The sequence below is a fragment of the Notechis scutatus genome, chromosome 11 (assembly GCF_049901735.1).
Source record: "Notechis scutatus isolate UNSWTSFEM ecotype Mainland chromosome 11, rNotScu1.2, whole genome shotgun sequence".
NCBI classification, from domain to species: Eukaryota; Metazoa; Chordata; class Lepidosauria; order Squamata; family Elapidae; genus Notechis; species Notechis scutatus.
In genome coordinates, this window is record NC_142019.1 from 8,518,075 (window position 1) to 8,533,946 (window position 15,872).

Here is a 15,872-nt window from a genome sequence, read left to right on the forward strand (position 1 = left end):
ACCAATCCACTCTAAGAAAATAACTCTGCGCTCATATCATTCATTAGGACAGAGGTCTCCAAACTTGGTAACTTTAAGATTTGTGCAACTTTAAGACTTGTGGAGTTTGGGGACCACTGCATTAGGACAAAAGCACTATTCCAACATCCCAAGTCTGTTTTGCAGAATTTGGGGGCCCTAGCCCTTGTGAATTACATTACATTTACTTCCATTTTTAATCCAGTTCTTACTGAATTAGAAGGGAGCACTGTAGTCAGCGAGGACTGGAGTTTAGGGAAATGGCATATTCTCAACTTGTTTTTTAAATAGCTCTTCGTAGTTGTTAAAACACAACCCTAAATGAACTTTAGTTTGAGCAAATAACACATATAGGAACTTTTATCATTTCTATTGCAAACTGCCAGGAAGATCGTAGCCACCCACGCTCTAGTTCTTCTAAAAAAAAAAGGAGACTGTCATTAATCAGTTTGTGATCGATACTTGGTACTTTTCAAGGGCTCCTTTTTGGATCCTGAGAAGCACCTTCTGGTTCAAAGGTCCAGGAACTTTCATGATAATCTGCTGGTCTCATTTTTCACCCATTTGCCAATCTCTTTTTTTCCGATCATCCAACAATCCTGCAAAGCTGAGGAGTGATCCATTCGATAGCCATCAACATGTTACGGTTTCATATCAGCTCCTCCCAGCTGTAGCTTAAAAGCACTTCCCAGATTCCTAAATCCATCTCCCCCGCACATCTGGAATCAGTTGTGGCTCCGGCAGCTGCATGAGAGAAGGGTCTGTCCTGGCCAATCGGTGCGCTGCTCTTGAGTGCTCTGGTGGCATTCAAACAAAGCACCTGAGAACACAACTGTCTCTGTAGATTCTCATTCATCCAAGTCATGGTTGTCCCATAGTTGCTTTGTTTTTCCTTGAAGAAGTTTCGCTTCTTGTCCAAGAAGCTTCTTCAGTTCTGACTGAATGTAAGGATTTAGTCATTCAGTCAGAACTGAAGAAGCTTCTTGGACGAGAAGTGAAACATCTTCAAGGAAAAACAAAGGAAGTCCAGTTGCCTCTTGAAAAAAGCACCTTTGGGAGCGGAAATGCCTTCAAAGCAGCTGCCCTGATGCCAGCCCACTTCCTGCAATGAAGCTTCTCCCCAACAACTTTTAAATACACACGATAATTCAATAATTCAACCCACCGTGCAATGCTTTTTCAGTTCATTTCTTACCTCTGCACACCCGTAATCAGTTCCAAAACAGAAAGCACCTTTTTTTAGACACCTATCTCTGGCCCTGCCTTAAGAAGAGGCATTCCCCTCCAAGGTGAGAGGCCGCCTCACCTTAAGGCCGACCGTTTGCCAATTTCACTACAGAAGTAAAATTCTGCTGCTTAGTCAGGCCACTCTCGGATTTAAATATTGTCACCGCCGGCCCCTTCCAATCATGACTTCTTCCGCGGTCTCTTAATAGACACATTGACGCAGATTGTTTACATTTCCTTTTTCCAGGATCATCATGTCAACGTCAGAATTTTACTCATTTTGGGAGGAGGAGGGGGAGAAAGAAAGAGAGGGAGGGGAAGAGTGTGAAAGGATATTTTGTTTTTTCCAGATTCCAGCCAAGGGAGGGGTTTTTCCCTTCCCTGGCGGAGTCCATAGCGTGACTGATATGTGCCAGTTGACTGTGTGGGGGGAAAAAAAATTAAATTCGTTCTGTGCTGTTGTTGCTGTTGCTACTACTGCTACTACTACAACATCACCCCTCCCCCCCCCAGCAGGTGAATGTGGTGAGTGAAACAAGGTGGTCGGGAGGCACTCCCACCCACCCCTCTTAATACCACCAGGTGACAGGAAACCTCCTCAGGTGGTTCCTCTCCTCCCCCAGGTGGGATAAACCCATCGGTGCTCCAAGGGGAGCCCAAGAAGTGCCATGCTGTGGTGCCCGTATCATATGCGCCAAGTTGGCCAGAGGTGGGTTAGAGAAATGCCTGGGGTTTTTTTTTCATGTCGCTTGGGCTTTTTTGGGTGGGTGAATAGCGTGGAGGCCCATGCATTGGGTTGCTAAGGAACAGATGGGGGCAAAAACAAAATAAAAGCTTGCAGAAAGTTGGAAGGAAAAAAAAAAGAGAGAAAGAAAAGAACAAAACAACCCACTGTGCCCCAAATGGCAGAGAGATGTTTTTCGTCTTACCAGCCTGTTCCTGACGGGCCCATCTGGAAAGGCCTCTGGGAATGAACTAGTCCACTCTAGCAAGGGTTAGTCAGGACTATTGAGGTCCCAGGGCTAGCCTGCGTAGGCATCCTGGCTGCAGGTCACTGAAGACATCAAAGGAGGGGTCATTTCAACCAATAACTGGCCATTGTGGAGGGGGCAAGAGGCTTGTTTGATGGGTAGTAGAGGCCAGGGGGTAGAGGACATTTCTTGGGTGAGGTCAGGGGTGGAGGAACCGGCCCTGAGAGGCAACAGAGGTTATGAGTTTTGGGTGTCCATTAGTTCATTAGAACAAGGTTCAAGGAATTTCTCCATCCTCGAAGCTTCTCTCCCTTAGGAACCTGTGGACCTTCCTTGCTCAAGACACTTCTCAGATCATTGAAACTGGGATGTTTATTTTCAATAAGAGGAAAAGCATCAGTACTGTAGATGGTCTAACTAGCTGAACCTCCTTTGAAGATGCTTGTTCTTCACCAACCTGCTGTCCTTCAGATGCATCGCCCTTCAATTCCCATCATCCTTAGCCAGTCTCTTCCCATACTAAACATCTGGAGGCTACCAGAGACTAGGAAAGATTATACCCCATTGTGTGTACAACCCATCCACGGGGCGACTCATACATTATACCGAGTCATAGCATGGCCTGTTCTGGGCTGGTAGTATTTGTGAACATAATCACCAAGCTTTTTCAGGTGAGTTAAAATAAATCATGGCTTAGTGAGTTCAGCCACGGGTTGGTTAAGTTTACTATGGAGCAATTAAAAAATACACAATAATTGAAAGATCGGGATGTCAACACGTCTATAGATATGACAGCTGGGTCAAATCATAGGAGTGTGATCTCAATAAAGGTTCACTTAGGATCTTCAAGGAAATGGATGACCAAGGGTTTGTACCCAATAATTATCCATTTCATTTCCTTGGACTATGACCCATAAATAACCTTCCCATTGACTATGCCAAGCAACAATGAAATCGAAGACCTCAATTGATTAAAAAGTAGGCCAAGGGGTTAACCCAACATCCCCGTTATGCTCCTGTCAAAAAATCGAGAAAACAATTCTTCCATTATTTCATGAAGACACCAGAATTTCGGCCCGCGTGGTGGGCGGAGCTCTGAGTTGCCCGTTGCTTAGTAAGGAGAGTGAAGTAATGTTTAACTCAAAAGGCTTTTATGAGTAACACATTCGTTTGCTTTAAAGGACAAACCTGCAGACTTCAGCCTGGAGAAACCTTCTTTCTAAGGGGGGAGAAGAAATAATCGCAGCCCTGTGTTCCAAATTGTCCAAATTACGAGAAACACGGGACCTGATGGTCTTTCATCGGCACGGCACTTTTCCGAGGCCAAATCTTTAAATTTTGCAGTGCAAAGCTCATCCTTTGCAACTCGTATGTTTAGCCCAAGAGTTACTATGAACTCTGCATCACTTCTGTAGGAGTGTTCTGCCTTCTCTAAACAGTGGGCCAGGGAGATGTACACATATAAAAGCGAGCATGGAGATACTTGTCAGAAATGACGTATGTCCAGTGTTCCTTTGTTAAGGGAATGGAAGCAAGATCGTTCTCCAAACTCTTTTGAAAAAGTGGAACTTTTTTTTTTTTTTAAAAAAAAAGCTCCTTTCCCATCTTTTATCTGTGTGTGTGTGTGTTTTTAAGACTCTAATCCTAAAACAAGGTTTGCTTGTTATGGCATCCATGTACTTTTACATACACCCACACGTAGCTCAGGGAGTCTTTTTGAAGTGAAGCTTCTAATAAAATTTTTTTGCAATCAGGAAATGAATGTGGATTTACTAAAATTCCCCTTAAGGGATAACTCTGACTCCATGGAATGAGAGAGAGAGAGAGAGAGAAAATCATCTGTAAACACTGTTATTTATTCCCTCCTTTGGACCTGGTGCATTTTATCTATTTTACCCTTGTTTGTATACATTCTTATGGCGTAGCCACCATGCTAAACTAGGTTCTTCCTTCCTTAAACCGTCTGCAGAGCAATCTATCCTCAATTCCTCCGACAGAGGAGAAAGGGGTCAGGCCCTACAAGAACAGATGTTCTTGTACTGGCAGCAGAACCCAAATTAACAGTAGTTTAACGGCTTTTGGAGGGAAGGAGTTCAAGCTGACTTCATAGCCTTCTTTGCCAGATTGAAAGAGGCCTTGTTCTCAACAGGGAGCGCCTCGGATCGGACAGTATCCAGAAATGGAACATGACCACCTCCTTCTTATCCACCTCTCCAACTGTGGGTCACCTTCTTGACTTCTCTTCCTTTGAACTGGAGGCGGTCAATTCTTTTCATTGTCCTCCCCTCCACACCCCCACACCCGCCAAGAGGTAAAATAGGCATTTCCCATCAAGGGCTATTTGGAATGGGATCAAAACACTCGATCTGAGAAATTGAAAGACTTTTGCATTTGCTTTTCGAGAGGCCGATTCAAGCCCTCCGTCCTGCTGCAATGGGACAGTCCGTTTTGAGCTCGTGTCCTTTTAGTGCAGGGCTCTTCAAACTTGGCAGCTTTAAGACTTGTGGACTTCAACTCCCAGAATTCCTCCTCCGGCTCAGGAATACCGGGCGTTTAAGTCCACAGGTCTTAAAACTTGCCAAGTTTGGAGAGTGTTGTTTTCGTGCTTGGATCCCTTGGAGCAGGGATGTCCAACCTTGGCAACCCTTAAGACCTGTGGACTTCCAACTTCCAGAATTCCCTAGCCAGGATAGCATAAGCTGGGTGGGGAATTCTGGGAGTTGAAGTCTGCAAGTCTTAAAAAGTTGCCAGGGTTGGACATCCCTGCCTTGGAGGTCTGCTTAATTAATCTCCTCAAAGAAATCTGCTTGAGAAGCAGAGGGGGAATGGCAGCCCACGGTTTTTCCTCAAATTTAAGGCAGGTTTGGAGGACAGAAGCTTCCTCCCTGAGGATGCAGACAGGGAAGTATCTCTCGGCTATCAACTCTCCACCCACTCACTGAGATTCTCCATCCTGGGAAGAACCCTATGCCCAAAATAAAAGTTTTGAAGCAGAGATGTTCTGCCCCTGGCAAGAGGAGGCTCCACACCCAAAAGGGGGAGGGAAATGTTCCATTGTGAACTCACCTGAGCGTGAAGAGCAGCGGCAGCAGCGGCAGCAGCCGGATAGGTGAAAGCTGCATGTGGAATGGCCGGGGTGAGCTCCGTGGTGTACAGGGGGTAGGGAGCCCACGCCTCTGGAGATGCTGGAATCAGGGCAGCTCCAGTCAGATCATCTAGAAGAGGAGAAGGAGCAGCAGGTCAGCAAATCCACCCACCGGGGAGGACGAAAGCACGGAGCCTCTTACGGCACACAGGGGAAGGCGGATGGGTAGAGGAAAGGCAACCTCAAGAGTTGGGCGAGGAAGTTTTTGAGCCTAGCGCCACATTTTCGAGGCGCTATCTTGGTCTTTTGAGAGCTACAGGAAGCTTAGCTTGTGATGTCACGAGAGGGATGATGAACCCAAAAGCATTAACTCTCTTTGGGCAGAACGAAAGCGTTTGGCAAAATTTGGAAATGTGGTAGAGTACTTACAGATTGTCCGATTGATGGAAAGAAACGAAAGATTAATTGATTCATGCAAACATCTTCAAAAGCCCATCCCAGACACAAATGTCCTCACCCCAATTCTGCAGGAAGGGTCTCCCATCAAACTCTGCTTAGCACCACCCTGTAAGACTAGCTCAGGGGTCAAGAAGATGCTGTCCAGAGGGCTCATCCAAGAGCTATCCTAACCAGGTTCATAAACCTCCCACAATGTAGACTTTTGAGATCTCACCGCATCAGGAAATGGCCCATTTCTTTGTTGCCTGGGGGCTATGCTTAATGTTTCTGTAAGAGTCTGTCCTCCTGAACAGCATGAGGACACCAAGAGTCAGGATTCCAGGGCTTAGTTTGTTTTTTGAATTAACACTACTCTGTCACTGATTTCCAGCAATTGTGTTCCAAGAAAGCTTTGGTAGCCAGTAGTCACAGTCAAAAGATTGGAGAATACCCAGCAGCCACATCCTAGGGGTTGAGGAAGAGCACGCCACCCAGGGGCTCAAGATTTTTCCCACTTGCGCTAACCATAGAAACTGAATTTAGGGGTGTCTTGTGCATGCAAAAAAAAAAAAAGCAAAAATATCACAGTGGGATGCAAAGGTGCTTTTTCAAAAGGCCACTGGACTTTCTTTTTTTTCCCCTTGAAAATGTTTCACTTAGTTCACTTTACTTTATTGTCATTGCACCTCGTACAATGAAATCAACCACCATCTTCAGGGCACATCATGACCATGAAAATAAACACAAATACACATCCTTCACCCTCCACACATTGAACCGAAAACCCGCAACATCGCACCAATACTACACTATACAGTAAGAATTCAAAAGAGCTACTACCCTGGGATAGAAGCTGTTTTTCACCCTATTTGTCACTTCTCATCTAAGAAGCTTCTTCAGTTCTTACTGAACGGTCAGAACGCAGTCAGAACTGTAGAAGCTTGTTGAAGGAGAAGCAAAATGTTTTCAGGTGGAAAAAACCCCCCAAGAAAGTCTAGTTGCCTTTTGAAAAAGCATCTTTGGGACAATCATGACCGGGATGACTTGAGAATCTCCATAGTGGGACACACTAGGAATGTGCACACCTTCCCAGAGACCCCCCAACCCCAACCCCTCCCCCCTTCTTGCTTATTGATTCCCCCACCCGCTCCTCACAAGGATCTCGTGCAATGAAGTGTGCGCCTAGGGCAGGGTGAAGGTTGGTGGGGTTTGGTGTGGCCATCAGCTTGCTTTTTGCCATCTTGGTGTTTGCCTTAGCAAACTCTAACCGCAGCGTCTGGGGATTCTCTGGGTCGAAGCGGATCCCCTGCAGGAGAAGGACAGAAGGAAAAGGGTTACGAGAGCAGGAAGAAACTGCATTTGCTCATCCAGAAACCAACTGACTGAAGACCAAGACGCATATAAATGTGCACATGCCCTACCTACGGAAGACCCAAACTTCAGTTAAGCTACTTCCTAAAGTTGCATTTCCCTGAAACAAATTCCACCTAATATAACTCTTTAAAAATGTATATGTATATATACTGGTGAATGATTAAAGGAATAACAGTATAAGCAATTAAAATAAACAGCAACAGAATCATTGCTCGCAAAGCCTGGATGAAATTGGTTCTTTCTTAGAATGGCTCAGAATTCATTTTTATTCTCCCTTTTTTGTCTTAAAAAAATTGTTAAGGCTCTGGACACCTATTCTGTACCCTTCCACTCCCAAAAAGCAAAAACCCAGACCCAACCACTTGAATGCATCTGCTGTGGTTAAAATATTTAAATTATATGGGGCTCACCCTCCACCTTCCACACTGTCTGCCAATTTCAACTTAGGGACACAAATATGCTTATGGAGAAGCAACCTTGCCTTCCAGGTACAGGGCAATTAAGATGTATTTATTATTTATTAAATTTGTTTGCCACCCATCTTGTTACACCCCTCCCCTTGTACCATCTGTTTAATTAATAATATTCACGTGAAAAGCTGCAGTGTGTTTACAATCTCTGGGGTGATTTATTATCACTGCTGCAACAAATTCCATCTTACGTTAAGCTCAATCTTAATTTTCCTGTAATGCAGTGTTCCTCAACCTTGGTAGCTTTTAGGTGTATGGACTTCATCTCCCAGAATTCCCCCTGGTTGTCTGGAGCACGGCATGACATGGCTGGTTAGAGAATCATGGGAGTTGGTCCATATATCTCACCAAGGACTTATATTACACTTCTGTAACAGATGCTAATTTATTGAAATCATCTAGCACACTGCCTTGCCATCTTTTTAGATTAGGAGTAAATGGAAATAGTATAACCTTCCTATTTACTCCTATCTGACTTTGGTAGTCAATATGGGTAGTTCTGGCCAGTCCTTATCAGTTCTTATCGTCCTGTGTTTATGACACACATCCATTAAGTAGCAGGAAAGAGATATTTTCCCTATCACTCAGGGTTACTAAGACGTGAGCAGAAAACATACGGCAGCTTTGCCTTCTGTGTTGAACTGGGGCCAAGCGATTAACCAAGTTCTGAATTACAGTTTGTGAGCACCAATACAACAAGAGTGTTAATACTTACATTCAAGGCATTCTTTGCAGCTTCTGCACCAGAGCGGCTGTCGAAAGTAACAAACCCTACTGGCTGGAAAGACAAATACTTTGAGCTACATGCATGTACATAATCCCGACCAGATTGCAGAAACAAAACAAAGGATAGTGAAGCTTTATCTCCTATAAAGCCCACCAAGAGTACCTCTGTAGAATACTTATAGCCATTCATCTCTGGAGGAGCCTCCTAAATGTTCTGGAGCACCAGATATATTTGTTCATTTCCATCTTGTGTCCATTTCAGCCAAGTGATGTTCCTTACAGCAGCCACCTCATGCTATTTTCCCCCAGGAAGGAGAAACAGACCTTTAACCTGTGGCCCATCTGGCTAAATGATGAAGTATCATCATTTGTATAGGTAGCCTTTCCCAGAACAGGTGAGCATTATTGAAATGGAACTACACATCTGGGCAGCACTAATAGCAATAGCGTTGAGACTTATATACAGCTTCACAGTGCTTTCCAGCCCTCTCTAAGCGGTTTACAGGGTCAGCCTCTTGCCCCCAACAATCTGGGTTCCTCGTTTTACTGAAGGCTGAGTCAACCTTGAACCATTCAGGATCGAACTCCTGGCAATGGGCAGAGTTAGCCTGCAATGCTGCGCTCTAACCACTGGGCCACCACCAAGTTGGTCAGGCTTGTTCTAGAACAACATGAAGTAACCTTCACCAGAGCTGGTGCCTAAAACAGAAGCCCAGGTAGATGGGCTGTTTTGCTAGCAAATAGAACATTTCTTCTAGGACCCAAACACAGCTGGCTCCCTCACTGCTGAGGACATAACCTAGGACCGTTTCCCAAGCTTGGCGATTTCCAGAGGCGTAGACTTCAACTCCCAAAACTCCACAGCCGGCACAGCCATTGAGGAGAATTCTGGGAGTTGAAGTCTGGAGGTTGCCAAGGTGTTTGGACAGGTGCTTTGCATTGCTTAATTGAAGCATCAGCTACAATCCTGCCAGGTTCCTTTCCCTTAGGAATTAGGGGGTGAACTGGTCCTTGATTTAAACTGCACTGAGTGGCTGGACAGGACAGGAGTGAAGGAGAGGCATTACCTGTTTGGATGTTAGTTTGATGAGCGATCCTTCATAACCCTAGAGAGAGGAATCAGTACATTTGTTATATCAGTTCCCTTAGAAAGGAAGCAGAATAGCAATGAGATCTGAGCAACACAAATCTCTGGTGGACCTGAGGAACAAGTTAAACTAAGATGCAGTTACTCTACTGACAGTATTCCCCCCCGCCACACACACACACACACATTTGTCAACTATTGTGTTTTGCTAGTTGTAATACAATTGTGGGGTGCTCTCTGAGCTTGTGATCTTCTTGCAGACATTTCATTACCCAACTAGGTAACATCATCAAATATCTGCAAGGCAAGAACCAAGGATCAAGGATTCCACAGTTCAGCCTGAGCTACGTGTATTTCCTGGTATTGTAATGCAATTTTCAGGCAAAATTCCCTTCGGTAAAAAGACAAAAAACACTGCTTAATCAATACACTAAAGAAAATAGAGTCACAGGAAATGGCTGCTTTCTACTGAATCAGACCGGTGGGTGGATTTGATTCTGTGTCCATTATGCCAGAGATGGAAAGCAAGGAACTCCAGATATTGGAAACTAGAACGTCCAACAGGTTTCATTGTTCCTCTGTGATGCTCTCTGGGATTGATGTGAGTTGTACTTCAAGGTGGTCATAATCTGGATTCTAGCAGATTATGGGACCAGGATAGGCTGGGGGACTTTCTCTTGTCTTACAGAAGCTTAATGTATATTTGGGGCTTTAGTAAGCAAAGACAACAGCATAGAAGTAGCCCCAAGGCCAGAATACTGAACTTTGTGGAAACCTGGGACAATTTTTTTATCAGCCTTCTTGGTGATGTCTAACGAGACAACTCAGAACCTTCGACTTAACAACTATTCGTTTAGTGGCTGAAGTTACAAAGCAATGAAAAAAAAATGACTTGTGACGATTTTTCACACAACCATTGCAGCATTCCCAGGGTCACGTGATCGAAATTCAGATGTTTGGCAACCAACTCGCAGTTATGATGGTTGCAGTGCCTTGGGGTTGTATGGTCTCCTTTTGTGACCTCCTGACAAGCAAACTCAACGGGGAAGCTGGATTCACTTAAGGACTGGGTTACTAATTTAAGAACTGCAGTGGTTCACTTAACCACTGTGGCAAGAAAGGTCGTAAAATGGGACAAAGCTCACTTAACAACTCTCTTGCTTAGCAGCAGAAAATTTGGGCTCAATTATGGTCATAAGTCATGGACTTTCTGCATGTTGGGAAGGTGCCCTACCATTGAACAAGGGGGCTCCCCCCAGTTAGACTCAGACATTTGTTTTTTAATTCCTTCTCACCTTAAATGGTCGGAAAAGGAGGTATAGTTCTCGGGGCTTGATGTCCACCGGAAGGCCACTCACAAAAAGTGTCCGTACCTAGGAGAGACAAGAAAACGATATATCTCAACAGAGTTCGAGATCATTGGACCTCATAGTTACCGTATGGTATTTATGAGAGTTGAGGTTCTTCACAGAGGTGGTCTTCAGCCGGTTCTGACAGGTTCTGGAGAACCAGTAGTGGAAATTTTGAGTAGTTTGGAGAACCGGCAAATACACCCTCTGATTGGCCCTGCCCCCATCTCTTCTCTGCCTCCATTGAGTCCCAGCTGATTGGCTGGGTCTTCTTTGGTTGCCCTGGACAGGAGAATGGAGCTGGAAAGCAGGTTAGTGGGGTGGGGGTGGGGAATGGGGATTTTGCAGTATCCTTCCCCTGCCACGCGCACCGAGCCACGCCACCCCCACTGAGCCACGCCCACAGAACTGGTAATAAAAATGTTTGAATGCCACCACTGGTCTTTCAGGTATGAGACCACATGATCTGACGAATGCAGGAACAGGACAAATTCGGGGAAGGGTCTTCTCCATCCACGTGGAAACAAATATTTTTATTTGAGTCACATGAAATTGAATCCCATCTGACTCAGGGTCAAGCTACACAATGTTAGATAGGTAACAACTGGTTTTTTTTTTTAAATTACGCACTAAAATGACTCATTTTCCTTGAGACAGAAGCAGAGAAGGCAATCTTCACCTCAGCCCACCCCCAGTAGCAAAAAATGATCTCCCAACTCCCACAGGTAGCTTTAAGAGGTATAAAATCTCCCACTGGTACCAATAAAAGCTTTTCTACTTGCAATATGGATGGCTATTTAAGGCAAACCACACCTGGAGAAAGAATCAAATTGCAATCTTGACAAAAAGTTTTTCTTCTGTACATAGATAGGGATTTTAAAAACCAACTCCCCATATTTAAAATAATCTGACATTGGGGCGCCTTGCAAAATCAAGGAGTCTACCGAACGGATGCACAGAGATTTGATCTCCTCGCCTACCGGGAGTTTAAAGGTTGCAAGGAGTAGATGGACTCAATCATTACTCCTTGGGGAATTCTGGGAGCTGAAGTTGCCATGGTTGAGAAACACGGTGACAGTCTTACACCAATTATTGGACAGAGGGATTCTGAAATTTTAGCTCGGAAAGCAATAGCAGGCACTCAGCATTTGATGTAGAATCTAGACCAGGGGTCTCCAACCTTGGCAACTTTAAGGCTTGTGGACTTCAACTCCCAGAATTCTGCGAGTCTAGACAGTGCCTTTGCTTCTGTAAGAAGAGGTTTTCTGGTACCACATTTCCAGTTTTAAGAATGAACAATTCAGCACAAAGGGACACTTCTTACTGCTACATCCTGTTTTCCAGATGAAATGCCCTCTTTATCAGGTTCTTCGCAATAAGGATGTTTGGCCAGAGATATTCTTAATGGGCAACCTTGGCTATTTGGCTTCTGCTAACCGATTCTCAGCTGAGCGCAACCAACAGTATCTTGAAATTAAACATGAGCCCTTTTTTAAAAAAAACAACAACAATCATACACTGCTAATGTTATTCTTTTTTGAAGACTGTTAATTCTACCACAGGAACTATTTCTTGATGAAGATTATATTATACGTCAAACTTGTTTGGAAATTGCAAAGACTTCTTGTTTAGATTTTATGCAAGATTTTGCAAATGTTGACACTTTTTGAAATGCTTCCGAGAATCTGTAATTCTCAGTTTAAGTTTTGGGCATGCGTCTTCGTGCAGCAGCTTTTTAATTGCTGCACAATTAAAAATGACTGTTCTTCGGAACATTATTTGATGTCCAACTGCAATTTCTGACGAAGCTGGGTGTAATTCTCATAGCAATATTCACTCTTCCACAGGCTGAGATTTTTGACGCTGTCCCCTTGTGGTGCGTTGTTCTAAGAACTAGCTTTGTTTCTACCTAGCCCTTGAAATCTAAATAGCAACACTTGGACCACACATTGTTCACATGGCTTTACTCAGAGGAGATGACAATCTCTTGGCCTGCTGGACAATCTGACGAAATCTTTGCTTCTCGGAATGCAGTCAGTTGATCGGTTTTGCTGCATTGAGAAAAGAGGCACATCTAAACAATTTGCAAATTCAGCTCTCCTCTCCTATAGACTAGCTTGTTTTCTGAACCAAGTAAGTCCATGCACATGTGCACAAATATGGGATCCAAAAGAACATGGAAGCAGAATATTGGAGAGGCAAAAACAAATAGCAGAAATATCTTAAGGACGTGCTCTTGGTAGGGTGACAATTTTGACTGAAATGTGATGGCTATATGTCCACCTAACAAACAAGCCAGAGTTCTCTAAAATGTGGCTTGCTCGATGTATTCCTAGCTTCAATTCACATAACAGGATGTCTCAACTTATGGATAGTTTAGGATTGCAGCTGCTTAACAAGAGCCCCCGGCGGCCTCAGAATCTGGAAAGCAGTAAATTCAGCCCTCCGTCTGGGGCTTGATTGGGGTAGAACATGAGTGTTCCTCAAACATGCCTGCTCTGGATGCAGCTAGGAGCCTGCTGTTGATGCTCTCCCAAGCTTTGTCTCATGTCCTGAGACACAATGCAGCTGGAACCACTTGACGAGAGGCAGATGGAATGCTGGACTGCACCCGTCAACTTTAAATATCTAGACTTATAAGGCCCTGCGCGGTATCAAAACATAGCCAGAGCTTGCAAAACAAAGTTGTGGGAAGGAAAACACTTGGGACCTTAAAAAAGAGGTTAGCTGTTAATGCCATGTTTTAAAATGATTGTCCCTAGAGATCAACAGCTGAAGGAAGTCCCATCTTTATGGAGCGTTCATCTAAGCTGTGGGGGGGAATCAGAATAAGTTCTCTTATAATTTGAGAAAGGTTGAAAGATTTGGAATGTGTTGATTAGATAACTTCTAAACATTTAGGAAGGGCTGGATAGCCAACTGTCAAAGATAATTTAACTGGTTTTCCTGCATGCTGAAGAGTTTGGCTCGATGTTCCTTGAAGCCCTTTACAGCTTCATAACTTTCTGATTATATTAGAGATAGCTGCTGACAAACTAAACCATTTTTATATCATTTAACAGCGTTAGTGGCTGCTGTGTGTCTCCAAAAAGTCTGTGAATCAGTGTAAAAGGGCCACAGCTTAATAATAAAGCACCTCTTTCACATACTAATTTCAGAACTGGTTGATGGTCTGTGGAATGAGTTGCCTCCAACCCCGAAGGTTTTAAAGAAGAGATTGGACAACCATTTGTCTAAAGTGGTATAGGGATCCCTGCCCGAGCAAGGGGTTGGACTAGAAGACCTCCAAGGTCCCTTCCAACTCTGTTACTCTGTTAAGCACAAAGGGTTTGCAATGGTTTTCTAGTGTAATCTAAGCAAGGTTTAAATGTAGTCCATCAAATATGACATGAGAGGTATTATTACACGTGATGAACCCCAATTGCCTTCTCTGAAAGTTGAAGAACAGAAACAAGGGAGATGCTTGAACCTGAACAAACAAGTTGAATTATTGCTAAGGAATCCCGATCTGTTTTGTGCAGGTTTCAATCCAGAAGAAAGTTGGGTTTATCCCGGTAGGTTTCAGTACTGGGACTTGCTTTCTCTCGAAACCGAGCATTTAAATTCCCAGTCACTGATAATATCTATTAATAATATTGATCAAGGCATACGCAGTTCAGTGCTTTTGTGCTGGGTTATATCCTTTCCTGTTTTCAGGGTGAGGACCATATCAGTTTCCCTTTCCAAGATGCAAGCCGTTAATGCAGCAGGGAAAACAAGCAAGCCCTGCTTCCTGGCTTACAACACCCCAAACTTTTTTGAGCAGTTAAGCACAAGTTATACCTTAACACATTTCAGCAAAGCAAGAGAGGCTGAATAGAGCCACACCTCCAGCAGGGTGGAGAATCCTTCACTAAACAGGGGTATTTTCCAGCTTAGAACCCCAAGCCTGGGAGGACTGCAGTTGTGAGAGTAGAACCATCACTCACCATACCTGACTAGACAATAGCTAAAGACAAGAGTAACGGCTTCAAATTTTTCAACCTGCTAAACCTTCCTTCTCCTGCAAGAAACAGGACAATTTTAACATCGGCATCTAGCACATCATATATACAGATTAACAGAGTTGGAAAGGACTTTCTAGGTCATCTAGTCCAACCCCTCACCCAAGCAGGAGATCCAACCAAGGGTCTTCAAACTTGGCAAGTTTAAGACTTGTGGACTTCAACTCCCAGAATTCCTGAGCTAACATGACTGGAGGAGGAATTCTAGGAGTTGAAGTCCACCAGTCTTAAAGCTGTCAAGTTTGAAAACCCCTGGAATAGATAAAGAGAGGTAGAATAGATAAAGAGAGAGAGAATAGAGAGAGAGAGGATAGACAGCTAGAATAGATAGATAAAGAGGGGTAGAATAGATAGAAAGAGATATAGAATAGAATAGAATAGAATAGAATAGAATAGAAAGAAAGAAAGAAAGAAAGAAAGAAAGAAAGAAAGAAAGAAAGAAAGAAAGAAAGAAAGAAAGAAAGAAAGAAAGAAAGAAAGAAAGAAAGAAAGAAAGAAAGAAAGAAAGAAAGAAAGAAAGAAAGAAAGAAAGAAAGAAAGAAAGAAAGAAATTAACTCTGGATTCATGTCATATTATAAATCATAAAGCAAAGTTGACACTGACTTGGTCACAATCATCTACTTGTTCTATACGGTGCTTTCCTTGAAGACTGCATGGAACCTTCTGCTTAATAAGAAAAGATCAGCATCCATGCCAGCATCCATCAGCATCCATGCCATACCAGATTTATGAGCTCAATTCAAGAGGCTGGCTGCTCCCTCTACAGCTATATGTGGCTCTGGGTATCTTAGGGACCACTGATCCTTGAGAATTTCTGCCTGCCCGACCTGGACAAGCAGAAGGTATGTCAGGAGCCCACCCAACATTAGGGAATTGTCTTAAAGTAACTCCCTTCCTCTGGAACAGTTGGTAACTAGGCTGTGAGTTCAATTTAAAAGATATTTTAATATAGCATACCTACAGCATCAGACGTGGTCTTCAGCCAGTTCTGACCAGTTCTGGAGAACCAGTAGGGGAAATTTTGAGTAGTTCAGAGAACCAGCAAATACCACCTCTGACTGGTCCCGCCCCCATGTATTCTCC

At 43.8% G+C, this 15,872-nt stretch overlaps 1 protein-coding gene across 1 annotated transcript in view; it reads right to left on the reverse strand.

Moving 5' to 3' along the window:
* Positions 1-15,872, reverse strand: part of RBPMS2 (RNA binding protein, mRNA processing factor 2) — a 30,771-nt gene that overhangs the window by 3,637 nt on the left and 11,262 nt on the right. Inside the window, exons 2-6 of the mRNA XM_026684073.2 lie at positions 10,692-10,769; positions 9,377-9,415; positions 8,299-8,361; positions 6,895-7,045; positions 5,283-5,431 (exon numbers count right to left, since the gene is read on the reverse strand). Of these exons, the coding sequence (XP_026539858.2) occupies positions 5,283-5,431; positions 6,895-7,045; positions 8,299-8,361; positions 9,377-9,415; positions 10,692-10,769 (480 nt within the window). The remainder of the gene's footprint in view (positions 1-5,282; positions 5,432-6,894; positions 7,046-8,298; positions 8,362-9,376; positions 9,416-10,691; positions 10,770-15,872) is intronic.